This window comes from Oncorhynchus mykiss, chromosome 17, assembly GCF_057628025.1.
Source record: "Oncorhynchus mykiss isolate SJ-2025 chromosome 17, ASM5762802v1, whole genome shotgun sequence".
Lineage (NCBI taxonomy): Eukaryota > Metazoa > Chordata > Actinopteri > Salmoniformes > Salmonidae > Oncorhynchus > Oncorhynchus mykiss.
Genome location: NC_143038.1, coordinates 63,170,001 through 63,193,454, shown reverse-complemented (window position 1 = coordinate 63,193,454; position 23,454 = coordinate 63,170,001). Strand labels below are relative to the sequence as shown.

The 23,454-nt window shown below is 43.1% G+C and overlaps 1 protein-coding gene across 4 annotated transcripts in view; it reads right to left on the bottom strand.

The window, feature by feature from the left end:
* The window catches only part of LOC110493268 (voltage-dependent calcium channel subunit alpha-2/delta-2), a 304,480-nt gene that overhangs the window by 21,423 nt on the left and 259,603 nt on the right, over window positions 1-23,454 (bottom strand). For 2 of the 4 annotated variants that reach the window (XM_036948226.2, XM_036948228.2), the window contains 9 exons: window positions 21,853-21,942; window positions 20,910-20,975; window positions 9,884-9,958; window positions 9,405-9,524; window positions 9,138-9,209; window positions 5,211-5,282; window positions 4,662-4,723; window positions 3,723-3,799; window positions 310-370 (listed from right to left, as the gene is read on the bottom strand). In XM_036948226.2, coding sequence (XP_036804121.1) covers window positions 310-370; window positions 3,723-3,799; window positions 4,662-4,723; window positions 5,211-5,282; window positions 9,138-9,209; window positions 9,405-9,524; window positions 9,884-9,958; window positions 20,910-20,975; window positions 21,853-21,942 — 695 coding nt within the window. The remainder of the gene's footprint in view (window positions 1-309; window positions 371-3,722; window positions 3,800-4,661; window positions 4,724-5,210; window positions 5,283-9,137; window positions 9,210-9,404; window positions 9,525-9,883; window positions 9,959-20,909; window positions 20,976-21,852; window positions 21,943-23,454) is intronic. The other 2 variants (XM_036948227.2, XM_090206277.1) reach the window with 1 other exon arrangement.

The following is a 23,454-nucleotide window of genomic DNA, read 5'->3' as shown; positions in this document are numbered from 1 at the left end:
CCTAACTTTGTCAACAAAGAACGCACAAAGTCAAACCATGATATGAGAAAACCCACAGCAATGACACTACAACAAAATGATCAACGGCACAGTCTTGAACACCACAAGAAAATAAATGTGAGGTGTGACTGACAATAACAAATGACTAGTGGCTGAGGTGATTTCTTGGTGTGACGTTAAGTGTTGGGGGTTGAAGGAAGGTGGTGGAAGTGAACAACTGAGTAATGTTGTGGGCTGAAGGTGGTGGAGACACTACAGTGAGGACCATCAAAACAAATGGGAAGACAGCAAGCATTCACACAGGGCTACCTGGGAGCTATGAATACATGTCCTTCAGACTCAAAACTGTTTGGCAGCAGAGATTCAAAATCTGCAACAGAAAGGGGAAGATTATCTGGGAAGAGCCATGAGCAGAGCAGTGGGGGGTTCTGGGTACACAGCGGCTGTTCTTCAGGGGTGCAGGGAACGCGGAAGGGAGTTACCATAGCAACACCAAAGAGGAATCATGGGGGATACACCAGCGTTAGCCAATATGGTGCCTCAAATGCAACCTGACTCTGCCCAGCACTCACTTCTTTCTCATTTTCCACTTTAGTTTATTACCATTGAAAAATCATAATCAGATGAATCCAGCCATTTTGATTTCAAGTTAATTGTTATTTTTTTATGTCGGAGAACTGACTTCCATCACACATCATGAGGGGAAGTGAGTTCTCAGACAGATAAACCCATAATGAGTGCATTTCACAGGCAGGCATCAACATGGCCAACTATTGCAGGGGGAGGTGGGTGGCGCAGGGGTCCCGATGGAAGTGGTCATCCCTCAGACTGGCAGGGGACACGACACCAAGAGACACACAATCAGGGGGAAATGCATTGCATTGTGAAGGGCATATCAAGGGGCAACTTGCTTTATCTCTAGTACACTAACCTTATTCATTTTCATTCAGATGTAAAAGTTAGATGTATCTATGAGTCTCTTAATTAAACACTGTAATATATCTGCTTTTATCAGACATCGTTTACATTTTAGATAATCTCTATAAAAGTAGAGAAAGTAGATGACAAGTAGATGATACATATACATATTTGAAAACTGATAAATTGACTGCAGTGCCCAGGTAGTGTTGCACCCACAATGCCGTGCACATCCGGGTCATGTTTTTTTTGTTTTTGAGGAGGAGGTAGAGGGCTGTTCCCCCAGCAGTCTGAGGACTGATGGGGGAGGAGGGAGACAAGCTGATGGAGACAGGGGTTACAGAGGGACGACACACGAGGCAGGCGCCACGGGGCGCTCTGCCACGTACCCAACAACATGAGAGGACCAGGGTGACCCACAGTGTGGCCCTAAAGAGATCCGTCAGCAGCACTAGCTGACACGGAGAGGGACAATATTGGTTGAGCTAACTAACACAGTCTGTTGTTCAGGTGTCAACTTCATTAAAGCTAACATGCTAATAACCTTAGTTATGCTAACATGGGGATTTAATCACCTGAGCTTAAACAGCTTGGCTACAATGCCGGTGGCCTTAGTCAAGCTAACATATTAATAGTCTAACTATTAATAGTCATAATAATGTTGTAAATAGTTGATAAACTGTGGTGACATTCAGATGCACTATCATGTGGACCAATGAACTCAAATGGGACCAGCCTCAGTTATACTAATAAAACAATGGGGTTAACTTCAGTTTGTTGAACTACATTATAATGACAAACAATGCTTCATCATTACAGGTAGAGCTTTGCCTGCTCTAGTGGGAGGACAGTTAATATGGAAGACGTTCTTTTGGAACCGGTGGCGGCTCCCTCAACTCCCGTACACTGGTGTGAGAGTTAAGACATCCTTTCAGCTAAAATGACATCGCGAGACAGCAGATAGATAGAGAGAGAGAGAGGGAGGAATAAAGAGATGGTAGAGAAATAGTGAGAGAAAGGGACGCAGAGAGATGGAGAGAGGAGACAGAAGGAAAGAGAGAGAGAGGGAGGAATAAAGAGATGGTAGAGAAATAGTGAGAGAAAGGGACACAGAGAGATGGAGAGAGGAGACAGAAGGAAAGAGAGAGAGAGGGAGGAATAAAGAGATGGTAGAGAAATAGTGAGAGAAAGGGACAGAGAGATGGAGAGAGGAGACAGAAGGAAAGAGAGAGAGAGGGATAGTAAAGTGACACAACCAGTTTAGAGAGCTATCCACAGAGGGGAGGTGTAGAGAGGACAAAATACAGAGGTTTTAACAGAGAACGTGGATAATATCTGTCTTCTTTGGGTGTTTGAAGGTGTTGTGAGTGTGACTGAAGCACCAGAGACGTGGGGGTGAGGTTGGAGACTGGAGGAGCCATCTTGAGACAGATGGGGTCTGAGCTGCAGCAGGAGTGTGGGTGAGTGGGTGGGTGTTTGGGTGGGTGGAGAGTGAGGAGGAAGAGGAGGAAGAGGAGGGTCTTGAAGGCAAGATGGGCAGGAACAGAGGCAAGCAGGCTGGGACAGGTGAGGGTGGGGTCAGCGAGGGTGGGAGGAGGTTAAGAACGTAAGGGTAGGGAACGTGGACCAATATGGAGTATACTTGCCCTTGGTGTATTGCACTGTGTGGATCCATCAGAGAGGTAGTGAGCAAGAAAAGAAAGGTTTGGGGTAGGGGGAGGGGGGTCACAGACAATATTTTATTCAATTATTATTTGAATAAAAATATTGCTTTCTCAAAAGAAAGAAACCAATTAAGTCAAACAGACGAGAAAGAAAAGAAATGAAGAACAAACACCTTTTTTGCAAGAGCAAACAAGAAACTGAACAGAATGAGAAAAATAGGAAATCAGAATGTCGAGAAACTGAAAGAAATAAGAAACGGTAAAGGACAAAACCGGCACGGTGAAAGTTAACCATGAAAACCCGAAATAAACGTAACAGAAAGAACCAGGAAAAAAGTGGAGCAACAGGGTCTGGAGAAAGAAAGCATGAGAGAGATAACAGGTGTCCCCATTCAGACCCACTGAACCCAAACTCCCACAGAGGAAGGAAGGACAGACCCTCATCATGGGCCATGGGAGTTTATCTACTGAATGATTCCAAAGCTGAATACAAAACAGCAACAAGGTACATATCTAGGGAACTCAACAGGAAGACAACTCATTACAAATCATAACAAAAACTTAACAGAAAAGAGTGAAAAGCATGCCTGTTTTCACGGGTTTGGAAACATTTAAAAAAAACATGTTTATGAACACATACGCTTCAGAATCATTGCTTGTTGGTGGAGAAGAGGCGAGAGCATTTGGCAAAGAAAATAAATAGCACAAGATCACCATTATTTTCACCTTAGTAACACAGTAAAACCACAGCTTTCACCTTTCTGCTAGTTCAGGTTTTTTCTTCAACAGTTGTGAAGAAAAAAAATCACCATAGTTAACAGCACAGTATGAAGACAAGAGGGTAGATAGAGGGGGCTGTAGATAAAGGAGGCTGTATAAGAAAAGGTTTCATTCCCAGTATATCCTTGTCACTGTCACAGGGAAGGAGAGGGGTGCAAGGAGAGAGGAGGAGAGGAGAGGAGAGGGGGGGTATAGAGTGCTCCACTCTGATCGTCCCTACGATGGTGTTCGCCGGAGACCCAGGGAGGTCCCAGGGGGGTCCCCCTTGACTTAGTAAGGGGGGCGTAAGGTCATATTTGGGAGAGAGAGAGAAAAGAGAGAGAGAGAGTGGGCTGGTGTTGGGTGTCTCCTGGTACTTACACTGCACCTGCAGGATCTGGTCACTCAGGTTAGCCTTGATGTGGTTCTCACTGTATGTGGGCAGTACCAGCCCTAGACTGGAGTGGTGAGGTAGAGGTAGACACATCAGAATCACATTATATCTGCCCTAATATATACACACACACACACACTCAAACACACACAAATACACACAGAGCCTTGAACAAACATGACATCATTCCCTAATTGGGAGGTGTGAACAACCTGCACTCACACAACAAAATAGGTTCAAATGTTCAAGCTTAATGACGTGCTTATAGAATTGAAGAGAGGGTCATTGCTCAGAAACCAAACAGCTGGCTCCCAGCCAACATAGATGCAGTAAAAATCCTCATCAGGCATTTCTAGGACTATTGAATACCATCAAATGTAATTTGCAGTGTTGCTAGGAGGAAATATCATTATAATTCAACCTCAACCGTTCAACCTAGTTTTGGAGATTAATAAAATGAAAAAAGCATGCAGTTAATTTGTGTTTAGGATCCTACTAGTGTTCTTTCGCAAGAGAAAGGAGTGTCTTAATGTTGATTCAGGTGAATAATCCACTATGTAGACAGCGGGCACATTAATAACCTGAGTGTATTCTCTAAATGTACACACACCAGTGGTTGATGACTAATGCAGGAAAGCAAGTTTCTAGATCACAGAGTTATATACCTTATTCACAGGTTCAGTTCAAGGTCAGATGATGTCACTCCTATGGTCAGATGAAAGTTGGATTTCACTCATACCTTCAGGTCCGATCTCCGTCTTACCGCCAGGGTCATAGTCATTAGCGCACACCGTTGCAAACCGTAACGAAACATTTTGTAACGAAAAATGTTTTGCAAACAAAACAAGTTTTTTATTGGGCAAGTTCAGGTGGTCCCTCCCCGTTTCGTTTACGATCCAGATGAAGGCTGGTAGTTTAGCACTCACCTGTAATCTGTGCCCTCCACTGGTGTCCAGGTATATGTCCGCATGGCCTCATCAATGTACCTCTGAAATCAGACAACAACATCAGATCACCCTGATCAGCACCAGAATCACTTCCTCAAACACAACCTGGACTACAGTACAAGTTTGAATTTTTGTCATTACTCAGTTATTCTGGATGGTGCCTGTATGGATCATGGCTAAGCCTCATATATCTGGATGGTGCCAGAATGGATCATGGCTAAGCCTCATATATCTGGATGGTGCCAGTATGGATCATGGCTAAGCCTCATATATCTGGATGGTGCCAGTATGGATCATGGCTAAGCCTCATATATCTGGATGGTGCCAGTATGGATCATGGCTAAGCCTCATATATCTGGATGGTGCCCGTATTGAACATGGCTAAGCCTCATATATCTGGATGGTGCCAGTATGGATCATGGCTAAGCCTCATATATCTGGATGGTGCCCGTATTGATCATGGCTAAGCCTCATATATCTGGATGGTGCCCGTATTGATCATGGCTGAGCCACATATTGATGACTTACCTCATCAACTGACTTAATTAGAGTCTTGATTTTCTTTTGCCCTGATTTGCCGTCAATCATTTCTCGACGGATCTGAGGGAGAGAGAGAAACAGACAGAACAGGAGGAAGGCAAAAAAGAGATGGAGAGTTTCATATACTTTACAGTTTTTTACAATCACTTTGGCACTAATTTCAGAACCTAGTGGTCATTTTTCAAAACTCTAGACACAAAACTCAAAACGGTCATCACTTGTAACACAGGCTGTCCAATGTTCAAAACATTGCATTGTGAATTCATATCTTTAAAGAAACCTTGCACTTGCAGAATCATTGGTTCAAATAACTAATTTATCATGAAATGCCATAGGAACATTAATTTAGATCACCCACACACAAGATACCGACAGTTTCACTGTGTAGTTGTTCGTTCAATCATTAAATATTGTAGTACAAAATATGTGATACATGTTTCATTATGGTACTACACGTAAATACATCACTGTAAAATGACTAGTGAAGAGAATACTACAGACACAGTGGAATCATTAAACAAAATCTGACATTTATTGATGAAATACAATAAAATCCCTCATAGGTTTCTTTGAATCAAAGCAAAAATAATTAGCTACAAAAAAATAAAAAAACTACAGCAAAACATCAACTGCAGTGTTCCTCACCTGGCTTACTGTAAAAAGCAAAACAAAGGGTTGATTACTGTACTTCTACAGTGGGGCAAAAAAGTATTTAGTCAGCTACCAATTGTGCAAGTTCTCCCACTTAAAAAGATGAGAGAGGCCTTTCATCATAGGTACACTTCAACTATGACAGACAAAATGAGAAAAAAAATCCAGAAAATCACATTGTAGGATTTTTAATGAATTTATTTGCAAATTATGATGGAAAATAAGTATTTGGTCACCTACAAACAAGCAAGATTTCTGGCTCTCACAGACCTGTAACTTCTTCTTTAAGATGCTCCTCTGTCCTCCACTCGTTACCTGTATTAATGGCACCCGTTTGAACTTGTTATCAGTATAAAATACACCTGTCCACAACCTCAAACAGTCACACTCCAAACTCCACTATGGCCAAGACCAAAGAGCTGTCAAAGGACACCAGAAACAAAATTGTAGACCTGCACCAGGCTGGGAAGACAATCTGCAACAGGTAAGCAGCTTGGTTCGAAGAAATCAACTGTGGGAGCAATTATTAGGAAATGGAAGACATACAGGACCACTGATAATCTCCCTCGATCTGGGGCTCCATGCAAGATCTCACCCCGTGGGGTCAAAATGATCACAAGAACGGTGAGCAAAATCCCAGAACCACATGGGGGGACCTAGTGAATGACCTGCAGAGAGATGGGACCAAAGTAACAAAGCCTACCATCAGTAACATACTACGCCGCCAGGGACACAAATCCTGCAGTGCCAGACGTGTCCCCCTGCTTAAGCCAGTATATGTCCAGGCCCGTCTGAAGTTTGCTAGAGAGCATTTGGATGATCCAGAAGAAGATTGGGAGAATGTCATATGGTCAGATGAAACCAAAATATAACTTTTTGGTAAAAACTCAACTCGTCGTGTTTGGAGGACAAAGAGTGCTGAGTTGCATCCAAAGAACACCATACCTACTGTGAAGCATGGGGGTGGAAACATCATGCTTTGGGGCTGTTTTTCTGCAAAGGGACCAGGATGACTGATCCGTGTAAAGGAAAGAATGAATGGGGCCATGTATCGTCAGATTTTGAGTGAAAACTTCCTTCCATCAGCAAGGGCATTGAAGATGAAATGTGGCTGGGTCTTTCAGCATGACAATGATCCCAAACACACCGCCCGGGCAACGAAGGAGTGGCTTCGTAAGAAGCATTTCAAGGTCCTGGAGTGGCCTAGCCAGTCTCCAGATCTCAACCCCATAGAAAATCTTTGGAGGAAGTTGAAAGTCCGTGTTGCCCAGCAACAGCCCCAAAACATCACTGCTCTAGAGGAGATCTGCATGGAGGAATGGGCCAAAATACCAGCAACAGTGTGTGAAAACTTTGTGAAGACTTAGAGAAAACGTTTGACCTCTGTCATTGCCAACAAAGGGTATATAACAAAGTATAGAGATAAACTTTTGTTATTGACCAAATACTTATTTTCCACCTTAATTTGCAAATAAATCCATAAAATATCCTACAATGTGATTTTCTGGATTTTTTTTCTAATTTTGTCTGTCATAGTTGAAGTGTACCTATGATGAAAATTACAGGCCTCTCTCATATTTTTAAGTGGGAGAACTTGCACAATTGGTGGCTGACTAAATACTTTTTTTCCCCACTGTATATTTCCATCAACCCTGTCTTGTGGATTTGGCCATAGGTTCTCATCCACATCACAATGGATGTTTTCCTTAGCCCAAACATCTTGGGAAGAATCTTCGGGCATGGCGAATCCAGGCCTGACACTGGTCTGCCGTGATGTCATTGCATGGTGAATCCAGGCCTGACACTGGTCTGCCGTGATGTCATTGCATGGTGAATCCAGGCCTGACACTGGTCTGCCGTGATGTCATTGCATGCGTCATCCATGGCCTGGAGAAGGGTGGCTTGTTCGTGAGGGAGCCTATCATATACCTTCCACCTCCATGTGGAGAAATATTCCTCAATCGTGTTAAGGAAAGGAGAGTATGGGGGTAAGTACAGGGTGGTAAATTGTGGATGTGCTTGAAACCATGCTCTCACCATTTGAGCATGGTGGAACCTGACATTATCCCACACAATGACATAGGTCATGCCATCAGCTCTACAGACCTGATTTAGCCCATCAAGGAAGGTTACTCAGTATATAGAGTATATAGAGTAGAGAGCTTTAGTTGTTGTTCGACCTAACATTAGAAAGGGCAAGATGCGTAATCTAAGCGACTTTGACCGTGGTATGATTGTTGATGCCACACATGGTGATTCCAGCATCTCAGAAACAGCTGCCTTCCTGAGATTTTTATGCACTACAGTCTCTACAGTTTACAGAGAATGGTGCGATAAACAAAACACATTCAGTGAGCGGCAGTTCTGTGGGAAAAAAACACCTTGTTAATGAGAGAGGTCAGAGGAGAATGTCCAGACTCATTCAAGCTAACAGAAAGGCCACAAATGCTCAAATAACAGCTGTTTAAAACAGTGGTGTGCAGAAGGGCATCTCTTAATGTACAACACCATGAATAATTCAGGCTGTTGTGGAGGCAAAAGGGGGTCCTACCCAGTACTAGATAGGTGTACCTAATAAAGTGGGTGTACAATAATGTCAAATCTGAAAACATGGTCTGGAAAAGTGATACATGGGACCATAGAAACAGTGTCTGATAAAGAATGATGATGACATATCACATCCATAGATAATATAGTCCAATTGGTTCATGTTCCACGGTAATTGGTGTCAATGGATCTCGTTATCCTGAAACTTTCATGATCTAAACATGGAATATTGTTTGTCAGTTTCCATAAAAATATGCATTAAGAGTAATGCAACAGTACCTTATCATTTTGAGCAGGTGTATCAATTGATAGTTAGATCATTGTAATGAAATGAATAGACAGTCATCTCAGATGTAATGTGTGAATTGCATTTTGAAATGGTAATACTTTCATGTTAAGTTGTGTCATTTTGAACAGGTGATTTTAGTTCAATAAACAAATGAAATTAGCTTTATGTGTATTGTATCCAAGCAATTGTAAAAAGTGTTAGAGTTTGGAAAAATGTGCATGATCATCGGTTGTGAGTTTTGTGTCTAGAGTTTTGAAAAATGACATCAAGGTTCCGAAATTAGTGCCAAAGGGATTGTAAAAACTGTAACAAAAATGAACTGTGACATTTGATTCAACGGTTTGGTCATTGAACCACTGTCACACAGCTGTAGTAACTATGACAATGTTAGAGATGTGTGGGTGTTTAGTTGTCTGAACTGTATTTACCTCCTCCTTTTTACTGTCCTCTAGCTCAGCATCCAGGAAGTCCAGGGTGACAGGTTCTCTGAAGTTAATGATCTGAGTGACAGACAGGCAGCCAATCAGACAGACGGAATAATACCAGTATCTGGGTAGAAAAGTCAAGAAAAAGTCAGAACAGAGGAATACTAATGATGTAGAAAAAGAGTCAGGAGGAGTCAGGAGGAAAATCTGGGACATAGAAATAGAATGAAGCCTGTTCTATTCATTCTATTACTATGGTCTGGGTCCTACCTTAGGTTGCAGGATGGGATGCATAGAGGACAGTCTTGATCCTACCTTAGGTTGCAGGTTGGGGTGCAGGAGCAAATAGCCATTTTGGTCGATCGCAAAGGTGTATCCATTGGCTCCAAGCTGTAGGGAGAGAAACAAGACTTAGAACCACTGCTTTTGTGTTGTGTGTGTGTGTGTGTGTGTGTGTGTGTGTGTGTGTGTGTGTGTGTGTGTGTGTGTGTGTGTGTGTGTGTGTGTGTGCGTGTGTGTGTGTGCCTGTGTGTCTGTGTGTGTGTGTGTTTGTGTCTATGCATCTGTGTATGTGTGTGTGTGTGTGTGTCAGTGTGTGTTTGTGTGCGTCCGTGTATGTGTGTGTCTGTGTGTCTGTGTGTGTGTGTGTGTGTGTGTGTGTGTGTGTGTGTGTGTGTGTGTGTGTGTGTGTGTGTGTGTGTGTGTGTGTGTGTGTGTGTGTGTATGCATCTGTGTGTGTCTGTGTGTACCCTGTATGTTGGTGTCTTCCTCTTAATTTCGTTGATTGCAACATCCACCCCCATGACACCAAGGACAAGCTGCGTCTGTATAAAAACATTCCAGTTAATGGTTCCTGATCAACTATATGAGCATCTACACACACACACACACACACACACACACACACACACACACACACACACACACACACACACACACACACACACACACACACACACACACACACACACACACAGGGGCGTTAGACTGACTGCTGAAAAGCTGTCCTCACCATCTGTGATTTATTACCATGTGTACATCTGATTAATCGATATCTACACCTTATGCCAGCTGATTAATGTATATCTACACCCTGGAACTGAATCAATTTGTCATCCTGACATAGGATCTTAATTTTAGCCAGTTTGTTACAGCAGGAAAATAATCCTGCAGCAACAGGAAATGTGAATTATTATGTGGAATCTTTTGTAGGGTTTCATACATTTTTTTGTAAGGGAAAATCAAGAAGGCAGTTACAAACTTCAGAAGCCTTTTTCATTCCCCAAATACACTCGTTTTACATTTCCTGCATTACCAGGAAAGTTGTCCTGCAACATTGTGATCAGATTAAGATATTACATCTGTAGCAGCATCAAATGAAATCAAATGTTATTTGTCACGTGCCGAATACAACAGGTGTTGCACTTACTGTGAAATGCTTACTTACAAGTCCTTAACCAATAATGCAGTTCAAGAAATACAGTGCCTTGCGAAAGTATTCGGCCCCCTTGAACTTTGCGACCTTTTGCCACATTTCAGGCTTCAAACATAAAGATATAAAACTGTATTTTTTTGTGAAGAATCAACAACAAGTGGGACACAATCATGAAGTGGAACGACATTTATTGGATATTTCAAACTTTTTTAACAAATCAAAAACTGAAAAATTGGGCGTGCAAAATTATTCAGCCCCTTTACTTTCAGTGCAGCAAACTCTCTCCAGAAGTTCAGTGAGGATCTCTGAATGATCCAATGTTGACCTAAATGACTAATGATGATAAATACAATCCACCTGTGTGTAATCAAGTCTCCGTATAAATGCACCTGCACTGTGGTGATCTCAGACGTCCGTTAAAAGCGCAGAGAGCATCATGAAGAACAAGGAACACACCAGGCAGGTCCGAGATACTGTTGTGAAGAAGTTTAAAGCCGGATTTGGATACAAAAAGATTTCCCAAGCTTTAAACATCCCAAGGAGCACTGTGCAAGCGATAATATTGAAATGGAAGGAGTATCAGACCACTGCAAATCTACCAAGACCTGGCCATCCCTCTAAACTTTCAGCTCATACAAGGAGAAGACTGATCAGAGATGCAGCCAAGAGGCCCATGATCACTCTGGATGAACTGCAGAGATCTACAGCTGAGGTGGGAGACTCTGTCCATAGGACAACAATCACTCGTATATTGCACAAATCTGGCCTTTATGGAAGAGTGGCAAGAAGAAAGCCATTTCTTAAAGATATCCATAAAAAGTGTTGTTTAAAGTTTGCCACAAGCCACCTGGGAGACACACCAAACATGTGGAAGAAGGTGCTCTGGTCAGATGAAACCAAAATTGAACTTTTTGGCAACAATGCAAAACGTTATGTTTGGCGTAAAAGCAACACAGCTGAACACCCCATCCCCACTGTCAAACATGGTGGTGGCAGCATCATGGTTTGGGCCTGCTTTTCTTCAGCAGGGACAGGGAAGATGGTTAAAATTGATGGGAAGATGGATGGAGCCAAATACAGGACCATTCTTGAAGAAAACCTGATGGAGTCTGCAAAAGACCTGAGACTGGGACGGAGATTTGTCTTCCAACAAGACAATGATCCAAAACATAAAGCAAAATCTACAATGGAATGGTTCAAAAATAAACATATTCAGGTGTTAGAATGGCCAAGTCAAAGTCCAGACCTGAATCCAATCGAGAATCTGTGGAAAGAACTGAAAACTGCTGTTCACAAATGCTCTCCATCCAACCTCACTGAGCTCGAGCTGTTTTGCAAGGAGGAATGGGAAACAAATTCAGTCTCTCGATGTGCAAAACTGATAGAGACATACCCCAAGCGACTTAAAGCTGTAATCGCAGCAAAAGGTGGCGCTACAAAGTATTAACTTAAGGGGGATGAATAATTTTGCACGGACAATTTTTCAGTTTTTGATTTGTTAAAAAAGTTTGAAATATCCAATAAATGTCGTTCCACTTCATGATTGTGTCCCACTTGTTGTTGATTCTTCACAAAAAAATACATTTTTATATCTTTATGTTTGAAGCCTGAAATGTGGCAAAAGGTCGCAAAGTTCAAGGGGGCCGAATACTTTCACAAGGCACTGTATAGTTAAGAAAATATTTACTAAATAAACTAAAGTAAAACATAAAATAAAAAGTAACACAATAAAAAAACTATTATGTAAATTATCCGGGCGGCCATTTGATTAATTGTCCAGCAGTCTTATGGCTTGGGGGTAGAAGGTGTTAAGGAGCCTTTTGGACCTACACTTGGCGCTCCAGTACTGCTTTTTGTGCGGTAGCAGAGAGAAGAGTCTATGATTTGGGTGACTGGGCCTTGCTCTGACACCGCCTAGTATATAGGTCCTGGATGGCAAGAACCTTGGCCCCAGTGATGTACTGGGACGTACTCACTACCCTATGTAGCGCCTTACGGTCAGATGCCGAGCAGTTGCCATACCAGGCGCTGATGCAACCGGTCAGGACACTCTCAATGGTGCAGATGTGGCAGATGTTTTGTTACCTACCCTTACCACCTGGGGGCGGCCCATCAGGAAGTCCAGGATCCAGTTGCAAAGGGAGGTGTTTAGTCCCAGGGTACTTAGCTTAGTGATGATATTTGTGGGCACTATGGCGCTGTGCTGTAGTCAATGACAGTATTCTCACATAGGTGTTCCTTTTGTCCAGGTGGGAAATGTCAGTGTGGAGTGCGTTTGAGATTGCGTCATCTGTGGATCTGTTGGGGCGGTATGCGAATTGAAGTGGGTCTAGGGTTTCCAGGATGATGGTGTTGATGTGAGCCATGACCAGCCTTTTAAAGCACTTCATGGCTACCGACGTGAGTGCCACTGGTCGGTAGTCATTTAGGCAGGTTCAGTCGCTTTCTTGGGCACAGGGACTATGGTGGTCTGCTTGAAACATGTTGGCATTACAGACTCGGTTAGGGACTGGTTGAAAATGTCACACCAACAAGAAGAAGAGACTTGCTTGGGCCAAGAAACCCGAGCAATGGACATTAGATCAGCGGAAATCTGTGTCCTTTGGTCTGATGAGTCCAAATTTGAGATTTTTGGTTCTAACCGCTGTGTCTTTGTGAGACACAGAGTAGGTGAACAGATGATCTCTGCATGTGTGGTTCCCACTGTGAAGTATGGAGGAGGAGGTGTGATTGCGTGGGGGTGCTTTGCTGGTAACACTGTCTGTGATTTATTTAGAATTCAAGGCACACTTAACCAGCATGACTACCACAGCATTCTGCAGCGATACGCTTAGTGGGACTATCATTTGTTTTCAACAGGACAATGACCCAAAACACACCTCCTGGCTGTGTAAGGGCCATTGTATTACATTTGCAATCACAACAAATGATCTCCTCAGACTCCAATCAAGGATCATCAAAAGCCATGCGATACATTCTCGGACAACCCAAAGATTCCTAGATGCCCTTGCAGACACCATCCACCTACCCAAGGACGTCAGAGTACAACCATCTGTTAACCACCTAACTGAGGAACTTAATTTAAGAGATTTCCATACCCAACTATAACATTTTCCGTCAAGATAGAGCTGCCAAAGGGGGAGGAGTTGCAGTCTACTGCAGAGATAGCCTGCAAAGTAATGTCATACTTTCCAGGTCCATACCCAAACAGTTCGAACTACTAATTTTAAAAATTACTCTCTCCAGAAATAAGCCTCTCACTGTTGCCGCCTGCTACCAACCCCCCTCAGCTCCCAGCTGTGCCCTGGACACCATTTGTGAATTGATCGCCCCCCATCTAGCTTCAGAGTTTGTTCTGTTAGGTGACCTAAACTGGGATATGCTTAACACCCCGGCAGTCCTACAATCTAAGCTAGATGCCCTCAAATCTCACACAAATCATCAAGGAACCCACCAGGTACAACCCTAAATCTGTAAACAAGGGCACCCTCATGGACATCATCCTGACCAACTGGCCCTCCTAATACACCTCCGCTGTCTTCAACCAGGATCTCAGCGATCACTGCCTCATTGCCTGTATCCGCTACGGAGCCGCAGTCAAACGACCACCCCTCATCACTGTCAAACGCTCCCTAAAACACTTCTGTGAGCAGGCACTTCTAATCGACCTGGCCCGGGTATCCTGGAAGGATATTGACCTCATCCCGTCAGTTGAGGATGCCTGGTCATTCTTTAAAAGTAACTTCCTCACCATTTTAGATAAGCATGCTCCATTCAAAAAATGCAGAACTAAGAACAGATATAGCCCTTGGTTCACTCCAGACCTGACTGCCCTCGACCAGCACAAAAACGTCCTGCAATAGCATTGAATAGTCCCCGCGATATGCAACTGTTCAGGGAGGTCAGGAACCAGTACACGCAGTCAGTAAAGCAAAGGCTAGCTTCTTCAGGCAGAAATTTGCATCCTGTAGCTCTAACTCCCAAAAGTTCTGGGACACTGTGAAGTCCATGGAGAACAAGAGCACCTTCTCCCAGCTGCCCACTGCACTGAGGCTAGGTAACACGGTCACCACCGATAAATCAATGATTATCGAAAACTTCAACAAGCATTTCTCAACGGCTGGCCATGCCTTCCAGAAAGAGCTGCAAAACCTGAACCCGTACAAATCAGCTGGGCTTGACAATTTGGACCCTCTATTTCTGAAACTATCCGCCGCCATTGTCGCAACCCCTATTACCAGCCTGTTCAACCTCTCTTTCATATCGTCTGAGATCCCCAAGGAATGGAAAGCTGCCGCAGTCATCCCCCTCTTCAAAGGGGGAGACACCCTGGACCCAAACTGTTACAGACCTATATCCATCCTGCCCTGCCTATCTAAGGTCTTCGAAAGCCAAGTCAACAAACAGGTCACTGACCATCTCGAATCCCACCGTACCTTCTCCTCTGTGCAATCTGGTTTCCGAGCCGGTCACGGGTGCACCTCAGCCACGCTCAAGGTACTAAACGATATCTTAACCGCCATCGATAAAAGACAGTACTGTGCAGCCGTCTTCATCGACCTTGCCAAGGCTTTCGACTCTGTCAATCACCATATTCTTATCGGCAGACTCAGTAGCCTCGGTTTTTCTGAGGACTGCCTTGCCTGGTTCACCAACTACTTTGCAGACAGAGTTCAGTGTGTCAAATCGGAGGGCATGCTGTCCGGTCCTCTGGCAGTCTCTATGGGGGTGCCACAGGGTTCAATTCTCGGGCCGACTCTTTTCTCTGTATATATCAATGATGTTGCTCTTGCTGCGGGTGATTCCCTGATCCACCTCTACGCAGACGACACCATTCTATATACTTCCGGCCCGTCCTTGGACACTGTGCTATCTAACCTCCAAACGAGCTTCAATGCCATACAACACTCCTTCCGTGGCCTCCAACTGCTCTTAAACGCTAGTAAAACCAAATGCATGCTTTTCAACCGTTCGCTGCCTGCACCCGCACGCCTGACTAGCATCACCACCCTGGATGGTTTCGACCTTGAATATGTGGACATCTATAAGTACCTAGGTGTCTGGCTAGACTGTAAACTCTCCTTCCAGACTCATATCAAACATCTCCAATTGAAAATCAAATCTAGAGTCGGCTTTCTATTCCGCAACAAAGCCTCCTTCACTCACGCCGCCAAACTTACCCTAGTAAAACTGACTATCCTACCGATCCTCGACTTCGGCAATGTCATCTACAAAATTGCTTCCAACACTCTACTCAGCAAACTGGATGCAGTTTATCACAGTGCCATCCATTTTGTCACTAAAGCACCTTATACCACCCACCACTGCGACCTGTATGCTCTAGTCGGCTGGCCCTCGCTACATATTCGTCGCCAGACCCACTGGCTCCAGGTCATCTACAAGTCCATGCTAGGTAAAGCTCCGCCTTATCTCAGTTCACTGGTCACGATGGCAACACCCACCGGTAGCACGCGCTCCAGCAGGTGTGTCTCACTGATCATCCCTAAAGCCAACACCTCATTTGGCCGCCTTTCGTTCCAGTTCTCTGCTGCCTGTGACTGGAACGAATTGCAAAAATCGCTGAAGTTGGAGACTTTTATCTCCCTCACCAACTTCAAACATCTGCTATCTGAGCAGCTAACCGATTGCTGCAGCTGTACATACAGTGCCTTGCGAAAGTATTCGGACCCCTTGAACTTTGCGACCTTTTGCCACATTTCAGGCTTCAAACATAAAGATATAAAACTGTATTTTTTTGTGAAGAATCAACAACAAGTGGGACACAATCATGAAGTGGAACGACATTTATTGGATATTTCAAACTTTTTTAACAAATCAAAAACTGAAAAATTGGGCGTGCAAAATTATTCAGCCCCCTTAAGTTAATACTTTGTAGCGCCACCTTTTGCTGCGATTACAGCTGTAAGTCGCTTGGGGTATGTCTCTATCAGTTTTGCACATCGAGAGACTGACATTTTTTCCCATTCCTCCTTGCAAAACAGCTCGAGCTCAGTGATGTTGGATGGAGAACATTTGTGAACAGCAGTTTTCAGTTCTTTCCACAGATTCTCGATTGGATTCAGGTCTGGACTTTGACTTGGCCATTCTAACACCTGGATATGTTTATTTTTGAACCATTCCATTGTAGATTTTGCTTTATGTTTTGGATCATTGTCTTGTTGGAAGACAAATCTCCGTCCCAGTCTCAGGTCTTTTTCAGACTCCATCAGGTTTTCTTCCAGAATGGTCCTGTATTTGGCTCCATCCATCTTCCCATCAATTTTAACCATCTTCCCTGTCCCTGCTGAAGAAAAGCAGGCCCAAACCATGATGCTGCCACCACCATGTTTGACAGTGGGGATGGTGTGTTCAGCTGTGTTGCTTTTACGCCAAACAACGTTTTGCATTGTTGCCAAAAAGTTCAATTTTGGTTTCATCTGACCAGAGCACCTTCTTCCACATGTTTGGTGTGTCTCCCAGGTGGCTTGTGGCAAACTTTTCCTATGGACAGAGTCTCCCACCTCAGCTGTAGATCTCTGCAGTTCATCCAGAGTGATCATGGGCCTCTTGGCTGCATCTCTGATCAGTCTTCTCCTTGTATGAGATGAAAATTTAGAGGGACGGCCAGGTCTTGGTAGATTTGCAGTGGTCTGATACTCCTTCCATTTCAATATTATCGCTTGCACAGTGCTCCTTGGGATGTTTAAAGCTTGGGAAATATTTTTGTATCCAAATCCGGCTTTAAACTTCTTCACAACAGTATCTCGGACCTGCCTGGTGTGTTCCTTGTTCTTCATGATGCTCTCTGCGCTTTTAACGGACCTCTGAGACTATCACAGTGCAGGTGCATTTATACGGAGACTTGATTACACACAGGTGGATTGTATTTATCATCATTAGTCATTTAGGTCAACATTGGATCATTCAGAGATCCTCACTGAACTTCTGGAGAGAGTTTGCTGCACTAAAAGTAAAGGGGCTGAATAATTTTGCACGCACAATTTTTCAGTTTTTGATTTGTTAAAAAAGTTTGAAATATCCAATAAATGTCGTTCCACTTCATGATTGTGTCCCAATTGTTGTTGATTCTTCACAAAAAAAAAAAAAAAGCCTGAAATGTGGCAAAAGGTCGCAAAGTTCAAGGGGTCCGAATACTTTCGCAAGGCACTGTAGTCTATCGGTAAATAGCCCACCCATTTTTACCTACCTCATCCCCATACTGTTTTTATTTATTTACTTTTCTGCTCTTTTGCACACCAATATCTCTACCTGTACATGACCATCTGATCATTTATCACTCCAGTGTTAATCTGCAAAATTTTAATTATTCGCCTACCTCCTCATGCCTTTTGCACACAATGTATATAGACTCTTTTTTTCTACTGTGTTATTGACTTGTTAATTGTTTAATCCATGTGTAACTCTGTGTTGTCTGTTCACACTGCTATGCTTTATCTTGGCCAGGTCGCAGTTGCAAATGAGAACTTGTTCTCAACTAGCCTACCTGGTTAAATAAAGGTGAAATAAAAAATAAATAAAAAATAAATGGAAAACTCAGCCAACTGTATATTATCTGTGATGTCAATCAGCCACAACTCGGTGAAACATCAGATATATAAAAAAAAAATGATGTCCTGTTGGTAAGATAGTCTCGAACGGATATCATCTAATTTATTCTCCAGTGATTGCAAGTTGGCCAATAGAACGGATGATAAAAGGGGGTTACCCACTCGCCAATTAATTCTCGCAAGGCACCCCGGTCTCCGCCCCCTATATTTACGTATTTTCTTCATGCAAATGACAGGGATTTGGGCCTGGTCTCAGAGAAGCAGTATATCCTTTGTGTCGGACTCATAAAAAAAAAAAATCTTTGTCCAGTTCGAGGTGAGTAATCGCTCTTCTGATATCCAGAAGCACTTTTCGACCATAGGAGACGGTAGCAGCAACATTATGTACAAAATAAGTTACAAACAATGTGAAAAAAAACACAAAATAGCACAGTTGTTAAGAGCCCATAAAACGGCATCCATCCCCTCCAGTATCATTGTCCTAATGTTATGTGTGATTATCTCAAGAGTCAATATTTTCCATTCGATTTGAATAGTTGATTCAATGGGAGCTAACAAACAGAAGATGTACATGTACAGTACACTGAAGCCTGATTCACAATACAGAGAGCCAAACCAAAGCGAGCTGTACTGGGCTGGCCTGGTGATGCATCCACCATAGTTGCTGGAACCATGCTCGAAAGAAAACATTCAAGCCAGCACTACCCAGCTAGCACATTTGGTTCCTTGGAAGTTGTGGGAATGTACGTTTTTGGTTTCCCATTGGTTCTAGGAACAAAGCCATGAGTTTCCTGACCGGTAAAACAGAACGGAGGTGAAAATTTCACCTGTTCTGGGAACATACATTTTTAAGTTACAGGGAGATTTTACTATGGTTCGCTGAAAGTTCTATGGTTAATTTTGAGGTTTTTGAATAACTTCCTTAAAACTTTCACTGAATGTTTCAATAAGAATTTTAAAAACACTGCTAGCTTAGTTTAACTGTTTTCAACTCCAAGCACAGATAAGACACATGGACATTCATTATAGAAATGAATCATGCAAACACATACATTTTTTTATTAGTGAGATTCAAACCTATGATCTTCTGTTCTCTATCCACGGAATTAGTCCACTCTGCCCCACCACAATGTGTTTTAACAAAGCTTTTTAGTTTATTAAAAAATACCCCATTTCTATTTAACTAGGCAAGTCAGTTATTAAGAACAAATTCTTATTTATAATGACAGCCTAGGAACAGTGGGGTAGCTGCCTTCTTCAGGGGTAGAACAACATATTTTTACCTTGTCAGCTCAGGGATTCGATCTAGCAATCTTCTGGTTATTGGCCCAACGCTCTAACCACTAGGCTACCTGCTGCCCCACAAGCATTCATTAACATCAACTGAGGCCAATTAGTGGGCATGGTCAACACACCGGAACACACTCAACAAGAGAGAGAGTGTTTTGTTGACACTGAAAACAGAATGTATCTCTTTTTAACATTAAAAGTTGCAAATGTTTTATTTTTTTATTTTACCTACCCCCTTTTCATGGTATCCAATTGTTAGTAGTTACTATCTTGTCTCATCGCTACAACTCCCGTACAGGCTCGGGAGAGACGAAGGTCGAAAGCCATGCATCCTCCGAAAGACAACCCGCACTGCTTCTTAACACAGCGCGCATCCAACCCGGAAGCCAGCCGCACCATTGTGTCGGAGGAAACACTGTGCACCTGGCGACCTGGTTAGCGTGCACTGCACCCGGCCCGCCACAGGAGTCACCAGTGCTCAATGAGACCAGGATATCTCCACTGGCCAAACCCTCCCTAACCCAGACGACGCTAGGCCAATTGTGTGTCGCCCCATGGGTCTCCCGGGCCGCGGCCGGCTGCGACAGAGCCTTGGCACGAACCCAGAGTCTCTGGTGGCACAGCTAGCAATGCGATGCCCTAGACCACTGCACCACCCAGGAGGCCCTTGTAAATGTTTTCTGGTGGTTTTTATTAAACGTTTTATTAATGTTCTGAAAACATGACTTTAAATAGAACCATGAGGAAACCTGTAGGAAACATGCTGAAGTACTGAAATTCCCACAGAATAACATTGTTTCTTAACGTTCTCTGAACTAGTTGAGAACATTCCCAATGTCAAACCATTTGGAGTACGTTCCTAGAACATTAACAAAAATGTTACCATGTTTGAACTTTTAGGAAACATTCTGTTAAAGTAATGAAATACCAAGAAAATAATGTTATTTTGTCAAGTTCCTTAAATGTGTTGAGAATGTTCCAGAGCCAAGCAACTATCCTGCACCATTCCCCGAATGTTGTGGGAAGGTTGTATGCTAAATAACCATTGGACAACCACACTCTCATCAAGCTCTAAGAAAAATATGGTTCTCAAAGCTGCTGGGCCTGTTGCTACCTCAGGGGGTCAGTGTTGCCCTGCGGTCGGTCGGTGCACAAGGATGGTAGGATGCCATTAGACATGACTGATGGCCAACATTAGGGAGTTATAGACACAGAAGGGACTGTTGTGAAGTCAGGATTCCTGTTGTTTTACAATGATGCAAATCAGTTTGCTCTGAAATGGGAAATCTGTATCTAAGTTATGGCTCAGTACCGATGCAATATCTGTTTATGTATTGATTCGTGTTCCTCAAAGAGCCACAGAAGACAGAACTACTTTTTATAATGGCCCTGAGACCATTTGAAAATGAACTGTGCAATAACAAGTCTATTCATTTGTTAATCAGTGTAAACCCTGAGCTTCATGCTCCTGCTGATATTTACCTGAGAATTTGCATCAGCGGTGAGGTTGAAGACTGGCATGGTCCCAGTTATGACCAGACCCAGACCCTGAACACACAAACATCAACGTCTCAGTATATGGGACTTCAGAAGGTTGTGTTAGCATCTATATAATGTTTTAAACATTTTTATCACGTTCCTGATATCCAATTGGTAGTTACAGTCTTGTCTCATCGCTGCAACTCCCGTATGGACTCGGCAAAGGTTGCGTCTTCCGAAACACAACCCAACCAAGGCATACTGTTTCTTGACACAATTCCCACTTAACCCAGAAGCCAGCCTCACCAATTAGAGGAAACACTGTACACCTGGTCACCGTGTCAACATGCACTGCACCCGCCCCCCCACAGGAGTCACTAGTGCGCGATGGGACAAGGACATCCCTGCCGGCCAAACTCTCCCCAACACGGACGACACTGGGCCAATTGTGCGCCGCCCCATGGGTCTCCCGGTTGCAAACCCAGAATCCCTAGTGGCACAGCTAGCACTGCAGTGCCTTAGACCACTGCGCCACTCAGGAGGCCTTATATGATGTTTTTTAATCTAAAACATAGCTATGTTATAGGTAGGACTCAAAGTAGAAGTTTGTAAGCCACTAAAAGGTTTTCAGTTTTTGGCTAGTCCCGGGTAAACTGCATTACAATGGTTTTAGTATTAAAACAGAAATGAATTAAATCAAATGAAATCAAATTTAATTTGTCACATGCGCCGAATACAGCAGGTGTAGAAGGGAAATGCCTACTTACAAGCCCTTAACCAACAATGCAGTTTTAAGAACAAAAAGTTAAACAATAAAATAACAATAAAAAAAGCCATATATAGCAATAATAGATTATAAACAGATAGATAATACAGTACATTACAGTAATGTACTGTAACGTGACACTTGTGTAGCTACTCATCAGTGGGATAGTTTGTGGCTTACCAGAGCATCCTGGTAGACATTGGTCCATTGGACCTGCTTGGCCTTGGGCCCAGCCAGCACCATGGGCCGACCCAGCACATCCAGGTACTCCTGAGACAAGGAGGAGAATACACACATCAGAGAAATGACAAACACACACACCATATATTGCTTTATAAACTGGGTGGTTAGAGCCCTGAATTGATTGGCTGACAGCCGTAGTACATCAGACCGTATACGATATACTTATAAGTCATCTCAGTGTCATATAAACCCGAGGGCCAACAGTAGAAGCAGCCTAGGCCTGTGAAGCAGTAAAGCCTGTGGATAGTCTTTAGACATTTAGGGCCATTATTCATCAATATGAAGCAGCTACTAAAAACACATTAGGAGCGTCAGAGGCACGTGGCACAAGCATGTCAATCTCCCACTGTTTCTCTGTGTTAACCACAGCAGTGTGACAACACCTGTCTGTGTTAACCACAGCAGTGTATAAAAACCTCTCTGTGTTAACCACAGTAGTGTACAGTATAAACATCTATCTTGTTAACCACAGTAGTGTACAGTATAAACATATCTTTGTGTTAACCACAGCAGTGTGACAACACCTGTCTGTGTTAACCACAGTAGTGTACAGTATAAACATCTATCTTGTTAACCACAGCAGTGTATAAAAACCTCTCTGTGTTAACCACAGTAGTGCACAGTATAAACATCTCTCTGTGTTAACCACAGTAGTGCACAGTATAAACATATCTCTGTGTTAACCACAGTAGTGCACAGTATAAACATCTCTCTGTGTTAACCACAGTAGTGTACAGTATAAACATCTCTCTTGTTAACCACAGCAGTGTATAAACACCTCTCTATGTTAACCACAGTAGTGCACAGTATAAACATCTCTTTGTGTTAACCCCAGTAGTGCACAGTATAAACATCTCTCTGTGTTAACCACAGTAGTGCACAGTATAAACATATCTCTGTGTTAACCACAGTAGTGCACAGTATAAACATCTCTCTGTGTTAACCACAGTAGTGCACAGTATAAACATCTCTCTGTGTTAACCACAGTAGTGTACAGTATAAGCATCTCTCTTGTTAACCACAGTAGTGCACAGTATAAACATCTCTCTGTGTTAACCACAGTAGTGCACAGTATAAACATCTCTCTGTGTTAACCACAGTAGTGCACAGTATAAACATCTCTCTGTGTTAACCACAGTAGTGCACAGTATAAACATCTCTTTGTGTTAACCCCAGTAGTGCACAGTATAAACCACAGCAGTAGGTTAATTTTATCGATTCAAAACGTCAAAGATGTTTTTGGAATAATTTATTGATCCATGGAATGCTGTTATTGGGTATTGGGGGAAATCAGCGACTGTGTGACAGGGATCAGATCGGCCAAATCTGATAAGGAAACCTTCGGACCTTGGGAGTTTGATCCTAGATGTCAGTGGAACGTCTTAGTCCCTGCTGTTTCTGTTCAAATTGATCATCAGAAAACAACAGGCTTTGGTGACCGCTTCACCAACTCCAATATATCTCAATTGTGGGTGAGGAATTCAGGAAGATTCAACCCTAATCCAACTAAAGATCTAGGTAGTTAAACTGCGCTGATCA